This window comes from Gadus chalcogrammus, chromosome 22, assembly GCF_026213295.1.
Source record: "Gadus chalcogrammus isolate NIFS_2021 chromosome 22, NIFS_Gcha_1.0, whole genome shotgun sequence".
NCBI classification, from domain to species: Eukaryota; Metazoa; Chordata; class Actinopteri; order Gadiformes; family Gadidae; genus Gadus; species Gadus chalcogrammus.
Genome location: NC_079433.1, coordinates 16,539,135 through 16,561,166, shown reverse-complemented (window position 1 = coordinate 16,561,166; position 22,032 = coordinate 16,539,135). Strand labels below are relative to the sequence as shown.

The 22,032-nt window shown below is 46.6% G+C and overlaps 1 protein-coding gene across 1 annotated transcript; it reads left to right on the top strand.

Annotated features, from left to right (window-relative positions):
* The first annotated feature begins 232 nt into the window (after positions 1-232).
* LOC130375781 (asparagine synthetase [glutamine-hydrolyzing]-like) lies at positions 233-21,732 on the top strand. Its single transcript, XM_056582864.1, has 12 exons — positions 233-418; positions 10,234-10,505; positions 11,218-11,455; positions 11,972-12,160; positions 12,447-12,548; positions 14,487-14,614; positions 14,721-14,847; positions 15,060-15,166; positions 16,625-16,725; positions 18,047-18,128; positions 18,947-19,102; positions 20,967-21,732. The coding sequence occupies exons 2-12, from the start codon at positions 10,257-10,259 to the stop codon at positions 21,180-21,182; spliced, it is 1,695 nt and encodes a 564-aa protein (XP_056438839.1). The 5' UTR covers positions 233-418; positions 10,234-10,256; the 3' UTR covers positions 21,183-21,732.
* Positions 21,733-22,032: the final 300 nt, after the last annotated feature.

The following is a 22,032-nucleotide window of genomic DNA, read 5'->3' as shown; positions in this document are numbered from 1 at the left end:
GAGGGTTCAGCGCGGCGGTGTGAAGGGTCAGGCGTTTTCAAAAGCAGCTGCTGCTGCTGCTGCCGCCGAAAGTTTCACCACGGGGAAAGCTGAACTGTAGGGCAAAATCTGTGCGCGTTCACGTGGGCGGCAACCGCTTCTTGGTTTTCAGCCGCTTTTGTAACCGTCTCCCCTCTGCCGCCCTTCCCTCGTTGAAATGAATGGAGGCGGCGAGTTGCCGCCCGGCGGTGTGAAAGCAGCTTTCATTGACCGAACGTGAACCCGTCATGTCTTATCGCGAGACTTCGTAACCCTCGCGCGAGCGCACGTGTCGCTAGCTACTACTAACCAACGGCAGCGCGTGTTGCATCCGTGAGTTGAGTTCTGCTCTTTCTTGGTCCGCTTCAACCATTAACCGACTCACTACTGCCCGACACAGGTAGGCAAGAATCCTTTAATTCAGCTTTCATCCGCTTAACAACCCATACCATTCACCGCGATCTAACACCTCTTAATGTGGATACAATCAAAGGGAATCTCTTAAAAAACTATAACATCATCATGCCGTCAGAAGTGATGAGGCTGTACCGGCTGGGATCCACCTCACTTGGGCTCCTCTGACCCGGAAAGAATGTATAAGTGTTATATAAGTATAATATAAGTATTATCATAATTTTAATAATACAATAAGTATAAGTTAGGATGTAGGAGCCTCTTGACGGGAGTCTTTTTTATGTAGCCTACCGTAACCAGACTGATGGTGTAAGTTAGGTTGTAGGAGCCTCTTTACAGAGGAGTCTACCTTATGAACCAGACTGATGGTAAAAGGATCTATGATTCTGTTTACAGAGGAGTCTACTTTACGAACCAGACTGATGGTATAAGTTAGGTTGTAGGAGCCGGTTTTCAGATGAGTCGACTTTATATGTACCAGGCACAGCGGTATAAATAGGCTTATCTTGAATTTGGTAACCGAGCCCTCTACACGAGGACTATAGAAGACCCATCACTTGTGTTGTGAGCGACACGCCGGCCACATGAATCTGATGTGATATTGCATCAGATTCATGTAGAGTCGTATTACGGTAATGGCTGTAATGTGACGTTACAACTCAGGTCCGATTGAATAAAGATTGTTAAGGTTTAACTCGATTATTTGTTTCTCTTTTGTTTACCCGTACAGAGACATGGGGTAAAGCACGAGAAAGTATTTTGTGAGCACGAGAAACCATATTGTGAGCACGAGAAAGTATCTCGTGCGCATATCACTGGCAGCGTGTGTGAGTGACGTCAGGGATTGAATGGACGAGAGAAGAGAGCGGGTGGTTGCGTGTCTGTTTAGTGAAATAGTAAACGAGTCTGGTTGTGTGTTAGAATAAAGTACCCAGCCTGTTAAAAATCGTTGGCCGGCGGCCGATTCATTCCGTCCTATAAGCAGACCCACTGCCTGTCAAAGTGAAGGGTGTTGTTACCCAGTGGCTGCAAGTGAGGGGTGGGGCTGTAGAGGCAGCTGGAGCTGGATTCCCAAATCATTCACAAAATTCACCTAAATCCACTCCAATTGAAATTAAATGAGACATAGAATGACACATTATAACTCATACCAAATGTACTTAATAAGCAAAAACTAGACCAAGTGATCTTGAAGGAGTTTTATTGACTCGTTCAGTGTGGGTTGAATATAAAACTTACGGAACACCACAGATTTGGGAATTGTAAACGGGCAGTTACTTAGTACAATTGTAAACCAACAGTTACTACAAGTGTAGTTAAATTCAAATAAGCAGCCCCACAGATTTCTGAATTGTAAATAGTCGCTTACTGCAATTGTAATCAGGCAGTCCCTTGCTGCCAATGTAATTGAATGTAAAGTAGGTGGAACTATATGCAAATACGAATTCTGATGAATGTTGAATTTTTTTGGGCAAACCCTTTCAAAGATCATGTAAAAAAAAAATTGTAAAGGAACTTTGCTCGTCTAGACTTCTCAGTGGCAAATCTCAATGACCCTTGTTGTGAAATCTAATGTCCCGCTTGAGTATTTTCCTCCATGGCTCATAATTAGGGCTGGGTATCGTGGCCAATAATAATAATAATGGTAACAAAAAAAAGAAAACGATCTCATGCCCTATGAATCGATATTGCAAAATGTAAATGAAATTGATCCAAAATCGATTAAATCAATATTTCTTTTACCCAGCCCTACTCATAATGGTATCACATACCAATGAAATTATACATGATTGTAGAAAAGTAACTTGGAAAGGAATTAAAGGCCTGTTCCAAGTTCTACGGTAAATGTGAAAAAAATCATGTAATTTCTGCATTCTCCAGTAGATAGATATGCCTTATAACAATTCATAATACAAAAATGTGAAAACAAATACATATAGGCTAGAATACAGAAATATTCTGTTACTGCTTAACTCTATTGCCAGATGCTGTTGCGTTTCTTCTCCCATTGCCCTCTGTTTCTTCGGGGCTGGTTCCTGTACAGGTCCCCTATACTCCTCATCCCCAACCAGAGAGGGAACAAGTCTGTCCCTGAGCCAAAACAAGCAAGTCAGTGTCCCCCTTGAAATTACTATATCAGAAACCAACTTGCTTGAGATAAAAAAAATAATCCAGAGGGAGAGAATTCATTAACAAAGTACAAAACATTCTTCCATCAGGTACAAAGAATAAAGATAAATAATGCTGTTCACAACAATAGTCGTGCCATAAAGCTTTTTGAATGGAATTGAAACTGGAGCGCCGTCCAAGTTTCAATCTTTCTTTCAATCCCTAACCCTAACCACTTCTAACCCAACTACCCTGTTACGTCAACAATTTAGCCTGTTGAGCTAGTTTGTTAGCCAGATTTTTGCTTGCATGGGAATGCACCATGTTCTTTCCATTACATCATTAAAATATATCGTTTACCAAGGTACTTGGAAAATAATTAATGAAAAAAAATTCCCACTATATCGATGTTTAAAAATACATAATTTTCTTGCATCATCGATGGCATAAAACCTATGACTATTATAACGTAGCAGTTGGATGTGGATGTCCATTTCCTACAGGCTGCAGCCAGACATTATTGAACGAGCTGGGTTGACTTCGTTGTCGGTCTGTGAATGTGTGTATGAATGGTTGTAAAACGCTTTGAATTAATTTGTCTGCTAAATATAAATGTTTGCGTCAGCAGAAACTAGAATGTTATGGAATCTTCAGTAAACTGCCAACAGAGGAAGATCAGCCTCAAGGACATGAGAATTTTCAGGTTAGCTAGCCATCTAGCTAACCAGCCTACACTGCTATCTACTTGAGCTGGATAGATTTAATGCTTCCTGCAGCTTATAATCTCAAATATAACCTCATTATTTGATAGTGCACTTGGAGATAAGAAAGGCAATTATGTTATTTGTTTTACAGTTTGACAGCCAGTTTGACTGGACATAACACATCCCTATAATTTACCGAAGCCTTCCACAACACTGGTTTACGTTTCATACAGATCATTTCCTTTACGGTATACCTATGTTTGAGACGAGTGTGAAGCACGTACGTAGACGCCTACATCACGTAAATGTGGATTTTCTGGTTTAGGCCAAGGAGGGACCTTGAATCAAGGCAAGGGCGCAGACTGGCGCCCTTGGTTTGGATGTCAAAGAGTATTACTTGTCTTACAGGCCCTTTGACACCACAAATAGACAATTACATGCGTTCGAAGCAGTGTGGACCGTTCAGTGTTTTTTGCGGAAACTGCAAGAAACCTACAAATTCACACCTGCTGTCTATTAATCAGGTGTGACTCATGTGCATGCAGCAACAGATGGGAAGTTTATTTGGCAATAAACTGCTGTACTGGTACTGCGACTGTATATCTGGATGTAGTCTGTCTGATCAGGGACCAGATTAATAAATGTTGCACTGGATCTGAAAGACTGTAAACCTGGAGTCCGGCTGACCAGGGGTCAGATTAATATATGATGTTGCACATGAAATGCCCTCGGGTTTCAATGCAGAATTCCAGATGCATAAAAAACCTCAGAAGTGAGAATATTCATATATCCACCCACTACAACTACGCGTTGTATGAAGTCGCTGTGATCCTGCTAGGACTGATCTTGGACAAATAGCTTTTAGTGTTCATTCAGACCTATGGAACGTCTTGCACGGTCACCTGAACGTCAACCCACGTCATCAATAACTGTCCTTTGTCTGCCTTTAATCGTTTCTTTGGATTTTGTTAGATTTTCTGTTTATTTCTGTTTGTTCTTTGGCGATATCATGCCGCATGGTTCAGGAGGTTCAATGATTCATAAGATAATTTGAAATGAAGGTTGAATGATTGACACAGTGAGACATAGTAATGTAAAAATACATTATGATAAGTAGCCTGGTAATGGAAACGGCCTGTTGGAGGTATGGAGTCCACCACCATCAGCCGTGTGGTGTCTGGGTCAGGGTGAGTGGTCCGCCTGAATCGGCAGTACCTTTGTTTCCACTGCGGTGGACCGGACCAACATCAGAACTCAAATGCAGGTGCAGCCAGTGTCCCAAACACAATCGGCGCCAACAGCTTTTGATACTTTGCCATGGATTTACTTTCCCTTTTGTAACACAAATACAAAGAGTTCCTAGGACAATATTCGGTCAATTATGGGAATCACAGGGTGTGCTAATAATATAAGCTAAAACCTAAAGTAACCTCATTATTTGATAGTGCACTTGGAGATAAATGCAATTATGTTATTTGTTTTACAGTTTGACAGCCAGTTTGACTGGACATAACACATCCTGTCTTTCACCGAAGCCGTCCACAACTGTGGTTTACGTTTCATACAGATCATTTCCTTTGCGGTATACCTAGATATCTGAGACGAGTGTGAAGCACATACGTAGACGCCCACAACACGTAAATCTGGATATTCCGGTTTAAGCCGATGAGGGACCTTGAATCAAGGCAGTCATACATATTCATGATGAGATTCAGTCAATTTTGTCAAACAACAACACAAGGAAGAACAAATGCTGCGAGCAAAATAGCCAACTGCTAAGCGTACGTCAACCAACCTGAAGATATCAATGAATTTGTCGACGAAGATAAAACAGATGTTTTATCTTCATTATGGTGTGCCGGTGTAGCGGTTGCGTACTCTCTCGTTGCGTTGTGATTGAGACCATGATGGAACCATTGGCAGCCAGCCGTTTATTCTGGTGGAATATTTAACATGGGAAATGCTCTTTGAGAACCCTCACAATGGCAGCCTCTCCCAGCCGGGGTATACGTAGACTAGCCATTTACATGGAAATAAATATCACATTAAACAAATTAATATTTGAATGGGCGTTTGGTGACATACCTGGTGGAATATTTAACATGGGAAATGCTCTTTGAAAACCCTCACAATGGCAGCCTAACATGAGAGAAAGACAAGCTGAAGTACACATTCTTGGCGAAGTCCACGCTAGCTAAGTAGCTACGACCAAAGGACATGGTAGCCAAGCTAGCGATCCTAAGCCTAAAGTCCATTTAAATGTAATTACAGATTCCAAGGAACACAATATATATGTACAAGCAACCAAGTATTAATACAGTATTATGTACATTTAGACTCCCGTAATACATCGCCAAAGTGTGGATTCATATTTAACTGCTCTGACTACCTACCTCTCCCAGCCGGGGTATACGTAGACTGAGGAGAGGAGGCAGCAACGTACAATACAACCCCCGCATTCCGCTAGGGGGAGCTCTAGCACTCCAACCAAGGCTCCCACTACCACAGCCAGCGCAAGGATCTCGCTGGCAATGGCAAGTGGGAAGCATTAACCCTGCTACATTCCCCTCTACTGATTTCCACTTGCCCATCCAAAGAACAACCATACAAGTGCTGTGAGAACCCCTGAAACAAACCAAATCAGGCACAGTAAACAACATACAAATACACAGTGAATAACAAAACAAAAATTCAGTACTGTTCATACTACAGGTATCAAGCATTCCAGTCAGTGACCATCCCTGAAGAATTAGAATGAGGAAGGCTGCAAAGCCTCCCAACACCCATAGGAAAACATTCCCGTTTACATGTTAGGCTACCTGATACCACATAATTTACACAGTACAGTCGACGACCACCTGGACCCACAACATTCTATGTCACACAGGTCCCTGCACCATTCAGAGCTTTATCCCTTCTGAGGAAGAAAGGAGAAAAAAAAAACAAAAAAAAAAACGGCATTTTAATATACACAAAAATAAATAAATAAAATAAAATAAATAAAATCAGAAAAATCAAAATCCATAAACCTTAGAACCCAGCCAAAACTCTCTGGTGCATATTTTGGATGAGCCTGACCACAGGTCTAATAATCCTCCCACATCTAGATCTCACACCTAGCATTATATCACTGCCAGCAGTATCGGGCTGAGGATGTTGTACCCTATCTACAGTCAGGGAACCTTCAACAGAAGACCGCAAAACAGGTGCTGACACAGGGTCAAGTCGCAAGTCAGTCTGGTCCGAAGGACAGTCAACGTCAGCCGTCAAGTCAGGTGGAACTGTCCAATCGTCTGCATCCCCAGGTAAGTCACAGGAGGTAGTCTGGGCCGGAGGGTCAACATTCTCCTCCAGGTCAAGAGGTGCGTCACAAGAGACAGTCCGAACAGGTCTGTCAGCCAACAAGACATCCAGCGGATCTCCATTAGAGTCTGGGAGTCGTGAGATCCAAGAAACAGTCCTGTCCTCTGAATCACAATCAGGCAGGACTGTAGAACCCACATCACCATCCGGAAAGGAATCATCTGTAGCAAAGTCACTCACACAGGAACCGTCATTCTCGGACCCAGGTGGGATAGGCAAGAAATTGACAGGCATTATCAAATTTCTATGGACCACCTTCTCTCGATCCGTTGTACAGTTCTTGATCCTGAATGTGTGTGTGTTTTCGTGTTTCTCCACAACAGTGTGCAGGTGACTGTCCCAGCGATCAGCCAACTTTCTCTTCCCACGCTCTCCTTTGTTGGCTAAAAGAACCCTGTCTCCAACTTCCACAGCCGCGCCCCTGAACTTCCTGTTGTATAAGGCAGCTTGTCTCTGCTGCTGTTTAGTAGAGGTGGGGCTGAGCAAGTGGCAGCTTGATGCCCAGCAGCATGGCAGCGGAAGCATAGACGTTCGTTCCGACAGTGGGAAGCAGTGTCATGGTCGTCGCAGCCACAAATAGCGCATGGCCCCCGAGCCCGGGTGCGACCGACAGGTCTCTGTCTAGGCTGCCCGTAACGCTGAGGAGACTCCCGTTGTAACAAACGCTCCAGCAGAGTGACAATATGCCCAAGAACGTGACTCTCACCTGACGCCGGCCCGCCGGTCATGGCAGGTTGGGCAGCAGGAGTCACTGCAGTCTGCACGTGACTATGCACAGCATCAACAGCCTGAGAATATTGCAGGTGGTCTGTTGGACGTGCAGCTGAATGGCGCTGCTGAAGACGTTTTTTGTGATGGTGCTCATCAAGCCGTACCTGCACATCCATGGCAGTCCACTCCTCCAGTGGCCTACAGCTGAAGACCAGAGACAGTTCTCGATCGGGCAGTGAGTGATGAACATGACAGTCACTTCCCTAGAGGAGTCATCAATAGTTTTGCCTTGCCTTTTCAGCCCATCCGTAGCTGTGTTGAGTGCCTTGTTAAGCCGGATCCAATAGTCAACAGCACTTTCATTCTCTAAGGGCTTTGTGTCATAGAAGTCAGCAAGAGGCATGAAAGAAGTCACAGACTCACTAAAGTGTTGCTTGAGTATGTCGAAAATGGGCTGAGGACCTAACCGTAAGACCAAACTATGCTTGCTACACACCCCCACTCTCACAACATCACGTGCTCTACCCTGTAGCCTGCCCATTACTTCTTCCGCCTGATCACGTAACTGAACATCCCTCTTAGTCAGATACACTTTAACACAGTCTTCCCACTCAGAAACCGAAAGTTTGTCAGTCTTGTCCCCCCTGAAGGGATGCGGTTCACCACTATGCTGGCTAACAGTCAGGCTCATCTTAGAGAGATCAGCAATGGTCGAAGGGGCCAAAGTAACATCACCAGTTGGGGCGGACCTAAGACAAGAGGCAATGTTCTCCCCAATACTAGTCCCTATCTGCTTAACTAAGTCAGTTAATACATGCACAGGGACATGGTCCACATCCCTACCCCCAGAAAATGCAGATGGACCAGCTAACTGATCAGCACTAGAAGAAACGTCTCCACCCTCAGCACCATTCACTTTGGCCTGTTGAGGGGTGGATGTCAGGGGCCTCCCGCGAAAACCTCCTTTCTGGAGTGATGGGCTAAACATAAATGTCTGACCCCTGCCTAAAGCAGATAAGTTCAGCTCATCCATCTTTAATGAGTCACAATTTCCCAAAACCCAAAATGTACGTTATGCAGTGACAATAGTAAAGAAATAAAAACACATACACAACTAATGACACGTCAGTGTTCAAATGTCACGTTCAACTCAAAAGCAAAAAAAAAAAAGAAAACAATTTGCATTATGTGCACGAGGAGAAATAAAAATAAAATAAAACACAAAAAAATTAAAACACATATCTTTACCCTGCGTTCACACCAAAAGATGCATTTGCTGCCCGAACGCGTTGACGCCTGAGTTTTGCGGCGCGTCAAATCAAGTTTTGCGGCGCGTCAAACTTTTGACGCGCGTCAAAAGTTGAAATATTTCAACTCGAGCAGCATTTGACGCGCCGCAAAATACGTGAACGCGCCCTTCGCCCGTGCCCGGCAGCGGGCATGCCGCGCCGCAAATCAGATTTTGACGCGCCGCAAATCAAGTTTTGCTGCCCGTTTTCTCGGCAGCAAATGCTGCGGCAGCAAAGCAGCAACGCGTCTCTACATTCACTTTGAATGGGATCACGACGCGCGTCAACTTTTTGCATCTTTTGGTGTGAACGCAGGGTTACAAGATGGTCGGCAGTAACCATATCCCTTGGTTCGAACTATTCCTCTTTATTTTTATTACTGAACCTGTCTACTAGAAGCAGCACGGGCGACTCACTGCACGGCCACGTTGTCGGTGCTCACGTGCCACATGTTGAATGGCGATCCTCAATGACGCAGCAGACAGGCAGAGAAGAACGGGTCACGGCACCATTTGTAGCGGTTGCGTACTCTCTCGTTGCGTTGTGATTGAGACCACGATGGAACCATTGGCAGCCAGCCGTTTATTCTGGTGGAATATTTAACATGGGAAATGCTCTTTGAGAACCCTCACAATGGCAGCCTCTCCCAGCCGGGGTATACGTAGACTAGCCATTTACATGGAAATAAATATCACATTAAACAAATTAATATTTGAATGGGCGTTTGGTGACATACCTGGTGGAATATTTAACATGGGAAATGCTCTTGTACATTGTACATTTAGACTCCCGTAATACATCGCCAAAGTGTGGATTCATATTTAACTGCTCTGACTACCTACCTCTCCCAGCCGGGGTATACGTAGACTGAGGAGAGGAGGCAGCAACGTACAATACAACCCCCGCATTGCGCTAGGGGGAGCTCTAGCACTCCAACCAAGGCTCCCACTACCACAGCCAGCGCAAGGATCTCGCTGGCAATGGCAAGTGGGAAGCATTAACCCTGCTACACCGGCATGCTATCGTTAGTTAAGGGCCTATCAGACAGGATACATTCCACAGCTTTCAGATATATGTTGTGTTTGAGCTGGTGTTTCCCTCATCAGCTTGACATTTCACATCAATTTTTTCCAGTTTGGAGAACTGTAAACAGCCAGCCTTGTGACGCTTTCGGCTTTCCATTGAACATCCCACTTGAATTTCGACTGGCTCCCTTGGTTGGGATGTCGAAGAGTTTACTTACAGGCCCGTTGACATCACAAAAAGACAGTTACCTGCGTTCGAAGCAGTGTTGAATGTACAGTGTTTTGCGGAAACTGGCAAAATCATACAAATTCACACCTGCTTCTCTTAATCTGGTGTGAAATTATTATTATCTTGGTAACTGATTTGCACGTTTACGTTGCATGTTTATCTCGTTCCACCTCTTCTCCCAAACCTGTCGTACCAGTGGGGAAGAGTCAACCTGCACAAACAACACATGACATCTTTATGACGGTCAAGAGAGTGTGTGTGTGCGTGCGTGCGCTACTAATGCATATTCGATGAGATGGGTACTTTATTAATTCCTGACGGGGAAACATGTATGCTATTGTATTCACTGTATTCTCCCTCTCTCTTCTCAGCCGGACTCCCTCCCAGCCCCAACATGTGTGGTATCTGGGCTTTATTCGGCAGCGATGAGTGCCTGTCCGTCCAGTGCACCAGCGCCATGAAGATCTCTCACCGGGGGCCCGACGCCTTCCGCTTCGAGAACGTCAATGGTTTCAACAACTGCTGCTTCGGCTTCCACCGGCTGGCCATCGTGGACCAGCTGCATGGCATGCAGCCCCTGCGCGTCAAGAAGTTCCCCTACCTGTGGCTGTGCTACAACGGGGAGATCTACAACTTCCAAGCGGTAGGCCCCGGACCCTGTCGTTGGTTTACACTGAATCAACACCGTCAGATGTGGGCTCAGACCCTGGTGCAGTATTCATGTAGAGGTACCTTCTCAGGCCAGGCACTTAACTAGTTAAATGAGTTGCTACAAATTCTCTGTTACATAAAAGAAGCAGACCCAAGTGTTATGAGCAACACCTGTGTTGAGTCCTGAGATGACGACTTTAGGAAAGGGTTTTGTTCTATAGTGCAGTTCTATTAAACGGTTTAGTTCTATAGTGCAGCTCTATGTAAAGGGTTCTGTTCTATAGTGCAGTTCTATTAAAGGGTTTAGTTCTATAGTGCAGCTCTATGTAAAGGGTTTTGTTCTATAGTGCAGTTCTATTAAAGGGTTTAGTTCTATAGTCCACCTCTATGTAAAAGGGTTTTGTTCTACAGTGCAGCTCTATGTAAAGGGTTTGGTTCTACAGTGCAGCTCTATTAAAGGGTTTTGTTCTATAGTGCAGCTCTATGTAAAGGGTTTGGTTCTATAGTGCAGCTCTATGTGAAGGGTTTGGTTCTATAGTGCAGCTCTATGTGAAGGGTTTGGTTCTATAGTGCAGCTCTATGTGAAGGGTTTGGTTCTATAGTGCAGCTCTATGTGAAGGGTTTTGTTCTATATTGCAGCCCTATCCATTAGCTCCTATATGTTGGCCTCTGTTAACAGCGTTCTCTCTTCCCCATGTCTTCAGCTTGGGAAGAAGTTTGGGTTTGACTACCAGACGGAGATGGACGGCGAGGTGCTGCTCCACCTCTACCAGCGCTTCGGCGTGCAGAAGATGGCATCCCTCCTGGACGGGGTGTTCGCCTTCGTCCTGCTAGACACGGCCAACAGGAAGGTGTTCCTGGGCAGGGACACCTACGGCGTGCGGCCCATGTTCAAGCTGTCCACCGACAACGGCTTCATGGCCGTTAGCTCGGAGGCCAAAGGTACGCGGAGGGGTGGGACGTCGCCCTGTGGCTCCTCCCACTGAGCGTCTCTCAGACTCTATAGAGACTCTACACAGCTTCGTCACTCCCAGATATGTAGAATCGTAGTTCCAGCGTGACACGAGTGGATGCTAGTTCCTTCATTTTACGTTTACATTCATTTAGTCTTATTCAGTCTGCCAGTAGGTCTTTTGGTTTTGATTAGTTTCACCATTGGTCTGGTTTCTAGGTGTACTGTTCCCGGCCTATGCTCCGTGATTGGTCGTGCTCATATGTCAGTCATGACCACTTCCTGACAAGTAGGCTGTCTGCGAAAAAAAAAAATTTGGCCCAGTGCTGTGTCCCAGATTTTCCAACGTCTGACTGCGAGACTAGTGAAATGTACTACTACTATACTCTACTGATACTAATAGTCTGGGAGTCTACATCGTCAATGGTGAACTCTGATAAAGGCACCACCGTAGCCATTGCAATGCGCTGGCTAACCCTCCTAAATGACATGTTTCCCCTCTCCAGGCCTTACTGACCTCAGCCACGCCATGCCTACCAATGCCAAAATCATTCCCTTCCTGCCGGGCCACTTCGAGACCTTCGACCTCAAGACCACGGGCAAGGTGGAGTTGCTAGAGCGCAGCAGTGGTCGCTTCCACTGCTGCACCCAGGAGCCTGCCCACTCCCTGTACGACTCCGCGGAGGTCGTCTCCGGTAGGCCCCCTCGGACTTCTCCCCCATTCCCCCCCCCCTAGACCCCCTAGACCCCTAGCTGGTCCCCCCAAGACCCCTCAGACCCCCAGCTTTGGCCGCCCCTCTTAGATATTTATAGATATATTCAACAACAGCTGTTAAAGTTTATAGTTTGTGTACAATGTTGTATTCTTTTTTTTATGTTTTTGTGACCAATGTTCATTATGAATACGTGCTCCTTTACAGTTCCTCCTCCATTAATTGCCGAGATAGATCACAAGGTAACATTTTGAACGGTGTTTCCCAGGTTTTGACGAGGAAACAGTGAAGCGCAACATCAGAGTGCTCTTTGAGAGCGCCGTACGCAAACGCCTGATGGCCCAGAGGAGGATCGGATGTCTCCTCTCAGGTGAGCCGCTGCTGTTCAGTACAAGGAGGATAGTATTACTTTGTGATAAATTCAACTTTATACATCTTAAATATACAGTTAAAGGGACTCTTACCTTTGTTGCATTTTTACACTTTTTTTGGATAAGGTTAAATTGGTATTAATAAGGTAATAACACTCTAATATGCAAGACAGACCCACCAGGAGTAAAAACAAACAATTATTTTACTCTCATAATATTTAGTGAAAACTTCAACCAATAAAATTCTTCGGACCGAATGACCTTATTGGCCGACAGACCTGTCTGTTTGCTGCATGGATATATAAGGTTTTCCGTCTGCTTCTTGTGGCGCATTCGGGCCCGCGTCATCAAGGCGCGTCCTCAACTAGAGGGTTTGTTTTGATTCCACGGCAGACAGTAGCGAGTAGCGACCGTAGCGACTGACGATGGCAGACCAAAGTGGTCCACGGTGTACTGAAACTGCACCATTCAGTCCGATTAGGGGACTCATCTCGGACTCAGACTCACAGAGTTACCCTCCTCTGGAGCCTCAGGAAGACCTCCAGACTGTTGGCCACCAACTGCACCATTCAGTCCGACAAGGGGACCCGATTCGGCCTCAGAAGCCAAGTGGTCCCGCTCCCCTGGATGATTCTCAGGACCTCCAGACCGTTGGCAACCAACCGCACCACTCAGTCCGATTAGGGGACCCGTTTCGGACTCAGACGCGAAGTTGTCCCGCTACTCTGGAGCTCCGGGAAGACCTCCAGACCGTTGGCACCCAACCGCACCACTCAGTCCGATTACGGGACCCATTTCGGACTCAGACGAGACGTTGTCCGGATACTCTGGAGCTACAGGAAGACCTCCAGACCGTTGGCACCCAACCGCACCACTCAGTCCGATTACGGGACCCATTTCGGACTCAGACGCGACGTTGTCCCGCTACTCTGGAGCTACAGGAAGACCTCCAGAACGTTGGCACCCAACCGCACCACTCAGTCCGATTACGGGACCCATTTCGGACTCAGACGCGACGTTGTCCCGCTACTCTGGAGCTACAGGAAGACCTCCAGAACGTTGGCACCCAACCGCACCACTCAGTCCGATTACGGGACCCATTTCGGACTCAGACGCGACGTTGTCCCGCTACTCTGTTTGTAATGCTCATACACCTTTCTTATACTCAGTGGGACCACTGTCCTTCAACATGGGGCCTCAAAACGGTATCGCACGAAGCCCATAAAATGACAGTGAGCCACCTGCTAAATTTCTTGTTTACTAGACCCCTGGTAGATATTATGACCCCTGGGAGTCTAAACATAACCCATGGGAGTCTAAACATAACCCATGGGAGTCTAGAACTTTTGTACTGTAGCGACCCTGGGACAGTTAAATAGTTTGTGTGTTATGTGTTACATTATATTTCGTTGTCCGCTATGCCAGTTGTTCTATGTGTATGTATTGTAATGTTCTTCTTGTCAATCAGCATGGGGGCGAATCATTAGGTCAGCTGGGGGAGGGCCTTGGAAGAACAGGAGGGTGGGGGCCTGCACGCGAGTGAGACCGTGTTGGGGGTTGCCGGGGTAACCGGGGTTTGTTTTGTGTCGGTTTTCTGCCGTTGGTTACAATGTTACGGGTTTCAATGACCTGGTTTTGGTTCATTAAAACTACCTTCAACTACTAATGACTCGACATCATTATGTCACCGGCGAGGTCGTTACAGTACTCTAAAAAATAACGCTTAGTTTTGTACGCTTAGGGGGTGGGGCATTGGAGGAAGGCGGGATGATTTGAATGTGCTGTAATTCTCAAATGCAACAAAGGTCCGAGTCCCTTTAATGGCTAAACATGCTAAACTCTGCATCATGGCTGTCTGCACCATCAATTAATCAATCAATGTCGAACTCGGATAAACTGGAAGTTAACATCAAATCCCAATGTGTGACGAAAACCAGGTGGTCTGGACTCCAGTTTGGTCGCTGCCACGCTGGTGAAGCTGGCCAAAGAGGAGAAGCTGCCCTACCCCATCCAGACCTTTGCCATCGGGGCAGAAGACAGCCCAGACGCCATGGCGGCCCGCAAGGTGAAGCCCGCCACCCTCCCTCAGACACAGGCCTCACGGAAACCCTTTGCTATGGCAGATACCATCAACGTGTGTGTGTGTGTGTGTGTGTGTGTGTGGGTCTCAGGTAGCCGCACACATCGGCAGTGAGCACCACGAGATCAGCTTCACGGCGGAGGAGGGCATCCGAGTGGTGGAGGACGTCATCCTCCACCTGGAAACCTACGACATCACCACCGTGCGTGCCTCCATCGGTGAGTGGGTGTTCTCCACCGTTCACAACCCTGCAAGTCTTATAGCGCGCCCTGGTACAGAGAAGTAGCAGACCTGTGTTATGGGCGACTTCTGGGTTTACCTACACGGCCTGCCATGTGTACATTTCTATATAGAAAGCCTTTAATAATGGATATGCCATAAGTAGACGCATTCCTGACCTGTTCCCGGTGTCTTCTTCCTGCGCCCACAGGGATGTACCTCGTGTCCAAGTACATCCGAGAGAAGTCTGAAAGTGTGGTGGTCTTCTCCGGGGAGGGGTCGGATGAGCTCACCCAGGGATACATCTACTTCCACAAGGTTGGTCCTGAACACACGGCCTGATACTGCCGACCAACAGGCCCCGGGAAGCCATAGGATAGACCTGCAGCCAATGGGAGCGTGTGGGACAAATCAGCTGCAGGCATCTTGTTTGTTCACAGCGCTTCAACTGGGCGCTACACTGCACGGTCATAGTATAGGTTCCACCGCATATTAATCTAGCAGTCGTGATTTGCTGGACGTGGGGGGGTCACCGTGGGGCATGCGCCAGATAAACAAGAGATTGCAGATAGGTCTGGTTCCCGGGCTGGCACTCTTGTGTTTTTAGATTACCTACGTACTGTTATAGAGGTTCTAGTAATGTTGATCGGGGCTTGATGAAGCCTGCCTCATTTCCTGTCAGAGAAATGTAGGAGATTTGTTTACTTCGAATTTAAAAGTATTTATTTCTTGAAAATACATGAGCATCTTCAGTGTGGGGTCACGGGTAAGTTGTCGTTAAGCACAGTTTGGTGAGGTTCCTGAAAGTTCAGAAACATTACAAATGAGTCATGGGTAGCTATTACACCAAAACATTAGACAACCTCTAGGTGGCAGTAGAGGCTCATTAACAAGTAAAGAACAGCGAAGATAAAGTGAGCTGTTCACCTGGCCGATTTTCAAGCGGCGACATTCAGTCCGTGACAGAGGTGAAGGTAAACATAACGGGAATAGTTTAAATAAACCAAGTTTCCAGTTGGTCTGGAGGGGCGTCTGGCAAGTATAGTTAAGACAAACTTCAGCACTTGGTCAAAACACGCACTGCTACAATGTTCGCACACGCTGAACAACAAATAAAGGCTTGATAACGACAGGAGCGTCAAGCCTGTCGCACATCCGCATGTATGCACATCCGCATGTATGCACATCCGCATGTATGCACATCCGCATGTATGCACATACGCATGTATGCACATACGCATGTATGCACATGCACACTGGGGTATGGTTTAGCGAGATTCTAATGAGCACACCCACTTACAGCAGGGGAGTTTATGCTCACCGTGTTATCAAAGCAACCTATATTTACCAACCACCGTGCCAGGAAACATCGGCTTGGCCGCCGACTGCTGAAGATGAATGATTAATACAAAAGATAACGATAATTATAGGTCTGTGAATGTAGTTTACCACAATGGATGCAGTAAGAGGAATACGTGAAGGAGAATTTAAGTACATAAAATTCATGAAATTGGAAAAGCAACTGCTTTTAAGTGCTTCAATATTTACAGGTTAAGAAATTTACCATGGTGCGATTAACATTAATGTCACTTTCTACAAAACTGACCTTTACAATATATTCCAGAAGCTCTATTTTGTGCTAAAAATAAATTCCAGTCTGCAAGAAGCTTCCCCTTGGAAACAACCGACCGCCTTGTTACTTCAATGATGGTCGACCGCTTCTTTCCTCCAGGCTCCTAACCCCGACTCACTGGACCTTTACACTGTGTCCTCCAGGCTCCTAACCCCAAGGCGGCGGCAGAGGAAAGCGTGCGACTCCTGGAGGAGCTCTACTTGTTTGACAACTTGCGAGCCGACCGCACAACCTCTGCACACGGGTAACACACGGGACACGCGCGGGACACGCGCGGGACACGCGCGGCTCACACACGGGACACGCACGGGACACGCGCGGCTCACACACGGGACACGCGCGGCTCACACACGGGACACGCGCGGCTCACACACGGGACACGCGCGGCTCACACACGGGACACGCGCGGCTCACACGCGACTCACACACGGGTCACTGGATCCTCTCTGTTTCCATACGGTTCCTAGTGATGCTCTATTGAGGGTATCGCCACATGCATCACGCAACATGGTGCACCCCTAATTAATACCCATAATGCAATGCACCTTTCCCCCCGATGCCTAACGGTTCCATTCAGACACCAGTTATCTCCAGACATGTATGGGCGTGTTTTGGGGTCATAAAGCAGGCGACAGGTCTTGGAGGTCCCCCCTGACAGATGGTTTTCACAGAGAAACAGTATTTGCCGACCCTGTATACAGACCCACACACGGGTCATGGTAGGACCCCCTCAGCTGCTGCTCAGTGCTTACGGAGTGTGTTGGCTCCTTTGAGCCACCAGGGCCCCCGATAGGAGACCGGTCCTCAGTCGTTGAGACCCGGGCCACTCAAGTAAACCAAGACCTGTGGGATTATTTATCCAAATAATGCACGACCCACCGACCCATTACTGGGACGTGATTAGTGTACAAACTCTCCTTATGCCGGTTCCCTGGTTAGTGTGCTATGGAGTCTTCACTATGAAGGGAACAGCAACCAGGACCCTCCCCTTTACAGAGTAGCTGAAGACACTTAAAAAATAACCATCTGTGTTTGTCCACCAGGGGTCAGTCTTTACAAACTCTCCATCAGATGTTCCCCGGCCTTCAAGGCCTCACACTCATGATTCTGACTGAAAACATACCAGACATACTGAAAACAAAGTGAATGAGTGAATCTATTCTGTTTAAGTAAAACATCAGCATAATTAATGTTGAACATGATGCAGTATGGATGAGTGGTTTATTACAGGGCAGACAGTTGATGACTTGCATTTAGAAATGATGGAACCATTGAGTCACGACTCAAACTACACGGTAAAGATCCTACAAACAATATGATCCGTAACCCATTGGGGCCTTTTTTTAGACTGTGAATGAGTCGTAATTCGATCGGAGTGAATTAGAGGGGAAATTACATCCTCGGGGGGGAAATGGAATATAATCTTTATTAATCTTTAGAGTGGGGAGGGGGGGGTAAAAACTCATACCGTTTTGTTATTGCAAAGGAATATTGGAAAAGGAATATTAAGCTTGTTAATAATGAGTTGATGTTCCAATAATGTCCTGGTTGTGTTTCCTCTACAGGCTGGAGCTGAGGGTGCCTTTCCTGGACCATAGGTTCACATCCTACTTCCTGTCCCTGCCAGAGGAGATGCGGACCCCCAAGGTCAGTGTCCCGTCAACCCCCAATACTAACAGAGGGAAGGCTGCAGTGGTTAGTGCAGTCAGGGGCCGGCCCTCCCCAGGAGGGCCGGTCATTCATCTGTGGTTAGGCTGTGTTGCTCGGCCTGTCGTTGTCTTCCCATTACATTGCACCTTCATTTGGTGTTTAACCTTCACACAAAATCTGCTGTGATGAACCTTTTTATATCCCTCATAAATGAATATAAACCCATACCAACTGGCTGTTTTAAGATGGTTAATATGTAGTCTGATGTTGAATACATAACATACAGTTGGCCATATAAAGTATTATAATTCAGCCAATGTTTACTCCGGTGCCTTGTGTTGACACACAAATAAGGTAATCCTAATTTATTTTTACTATGCCAGCTACCCCCTTGTATTCCTAAATTAGACTACATTTTTGCAGATTTTTCCATAATCCTTTTCCAAACAAAGATTAGTTGATTGCAGGTTTCACATTTACAAGTTTAACATGGTGTGTGTGTGTGTGTGTGTGTGTGTGTGTGTGTGTGTGTGTGTGTGTGTGTGTGTGTGTGTGTGTGTGTGTGTGTGTGTGTGTGTGTGTGTGTGTGGTGTGTGTGTGTGTGTGTGTTAACCTGATTCTGCTCCATATCTGTATTAATAGGCAGCCGCCACATATGGAGGAGACGCTGCTTCCTGTATCCATAGACTGAGATCAGACATGTCAAAGAGATTCTGGGCTTGATGAGTGCATCTACCAGTGTTTGTGTTCAAGATTTGTTATTGTAAAATGTGAACATAAATAAATGACTAAAATGTGTGTGTGTGTGTGTGCAGAACGGCGTGGAGAAGCACCTCCTCCGGGACTCCTTCAAGGGCCTGGGTCTGATCCCCGACGAAATCCTGTGGAGGAGGAAGGAGGCGTTCAGCGACGGGATGACCTCCGTGAAGAAGTCTCTGTACACCAGCCTGCAGGAGCACATGGAGGGCCAGGTGAGCATCTCTCCACCCAGGGTCCTACTGGGCCTCCCTTATGCCTCCGCACGGTGTCTATCAGACATTAGGCTGGTTGTGGGTTTGAAACCGGAATAGACCCTTTACACAAGGGCTTCACCTTAGGTGCAACACAGGGGATGTCATCACATGACTTATAGGGCTGCTGCCCCCAGGTACGAGGGTACAACAGAGCTCGTTTTTTTTTTTCCACATCAACAGTGAAAGTAACACCTGGATGGTTCCTTTTCAAATGCGTGTGCTAGGGATGTGCATTTCTGGCAAAAATACTATTCGATATTCGCTGAGAAGTATTCGCATAATATTCGAAAATCAGTCAATCCAGAACCCCCGCACGCACCTCGGATACACGCACACACACAATGACACAGGGAGAGGCTGTTATGATTTGTATGAAATCAATCTGTTTATTTCAACAACTGTGCCATCAACATTCAACATCAAAATTATTTCAACGTGGGCTTAGGCAGATAGGCCTACATGCGCCGAAAACGGATCGCTATTTATTTCTTTATTTTACTGAACACAGCCTGCATGACCGTGAACTAGACACATCAAAAAAATAACCTCAGTGTCTTTTTACAATTAATTTGTTACCAGCATTCTAGTGTTGATCAGCAGAGAAATAGTCCGCCAAAGACGTTGACGTCGCTTAGCAACCGAGAACACTATTCACCACCGGAAGTTGTGAAGGCCCATGCATTGAGAAGAGCTGTGTAATAAATAAAGATAGTCACATTCATTATTCGATATTCTACGTGACTCAGACTATTCGATGATCGTTGCCCATCCCTAGCGTGTGCATGTTAAAGGGCTGTACGTAGACACGCAGAGCCCTCTCCATAGCCTGAGAGCATCCAATATTTTTAACTATCTGTCGACGCCATGGACCTATTGGTCGACGCAACGGATACGGCAAGGGCTGTGATTGGTCCTCTAACATTCATTTCCGGAATCACTTCTCCGGTTTGACTTTGCACCTTAATTACTTTGTACATCGTTTACTTTGCACCTTAAGGACCAATAAAACACAAAATAAGATTTGAAAAGCTTTGGAAGTTTAATTACAACACTGCTTACATGGTTTGTAGTCAACATATTAGATGGATCGGGCGGCGAATTGCAATACGTATCCGACATCCCAACGGAGAGCTGCTGAGGGGTCTCCGTAGTTACGGAGTCGGATTAGAGTCGGAGTAGTATACTTTGGCTAAACGTTCCGGGTGGTACTCCGACTTCAAGTTTCAAATTCCGCATCGCAAAACAAGCCGTTATATTCGCCATATTAACGCTATGTACGCCACATTTACGTACTGCGATACACCTCTGTACCCGCTCCGAAATGCCTTTACCGTGACGGTTCGGTACAAATACGTGTACCGTTAACACCCCTAGTAGTACCGGCACCAGGTACGCAGTAGTACCGTCACCAGGTACGCAGTAGTACCGGCACCAGGTACGCAGTAGTACCGTCACCAGGTACGCAGTAGTACCGTCACCAGGTACGCAGTAGTACCGTCACCAGGTACGCAGTAGTACCGTCACCAGCTACGCAGTAGTACTGTCAAAAAAATAGTACTGTTCACAGTAGTACAGTATTACTGTCATCAGGTTGGCAGTAGTACAGTAGTACGGCCACCAGGGTAGCATCATCTTATGTTATCACTAGAAAAGCGTTTGAATAAGGCCCAATCCCATTTCTACCCCTTACCCCTTCCCCTTACCCCTCCCCCTCGTTTTGAAGGGGGAGGGGTAAGGGGAAGGGGTAAGGGGTAGAAATGGGATTGGGCCTTAGAGAAGATAAGGGGCCTCTTTAACACGGTGTGGATGACCCTCCCCTCAGGTGAACGACGCCCAGCTGGAGAAAGCCCACAAGACCTTCGCCCACAACCCGCCCAAGACCAAAGAGGCCTACTACTACCGGCAGGTGTTTGAGAAGCACTTCCCGGGCCGTGGCCAGTGGCTGCCCCACTACTGGATGCCCCGCTGGATCAAAGCCACTGACCCCTCCGCAAGAACCCTGGCCATCTACACGCCGGACAAGGAGCAGGATCAGTAACCAGGACCAGTCACCACTCACCAGGCCCAGTAACCAGGACCAGTCACCACTCACCAGGCCCAGTAACCAGGACCAGTTGTCCATCCCTTCCCCCCCCCCACCCATTCAATTTGTTAGCTTGTTCAATAGTTGGATAGTGCTTATGTAAGTGTCAGACACCTAGCAGCAGCCTGCTAGACGTCATCTATCTTGGTACGACGGCAGCATGAAGTCTACCCATTCCTCAGAGCGGGCCTTCTGTATGTATGGTCAGCAGGTCTGGGACATGGGCAGAAGCTATTATCGGGGAGGACCTTGGTCTCAGCTCGGACTCCGTTCTGACTCTGTAGGTGTTATTAAGTGATGACTGCTTTGAAATGTTGACGGTTATCTGAATCTTAATTTAAAACAAACACTGGAAGACTATGGTTTCATTAAAAGTGCTTTTTCCTGGCTGTTCCTGGTTGTTTTTACGTGAGTGATTCTGAATCCTGAGTTGTGTCACGGTGCCTGAGCCATCAGTCTATTCCTGCTCTTCATCATCCATACTCCGTATTCCAATTACAATCAGGGCATTTAGCAGACGCTTTTATCCAAAGCGACTTACACCGGTTAATACACACATTGACACACCAACGGCAGAGTCAACCATGCAAGGCGACAGCCAGCTCGTCAGGAGCAGTTAGTGTTAAGTGTCTACTTAAGTGTGAACTTAGCAACCTTTCAGTTACAAGACAACTGCTCTACCTCCTGGTGCGTTTTAGTATTCTCTGTGAACCGACTCGGACCTCGGATGTGACGTCACGCCCACACTTCAAGCGTTTTATTATGATTCGGTCGTTGGAGAAAAACATGGACTGCACCCGGAAAG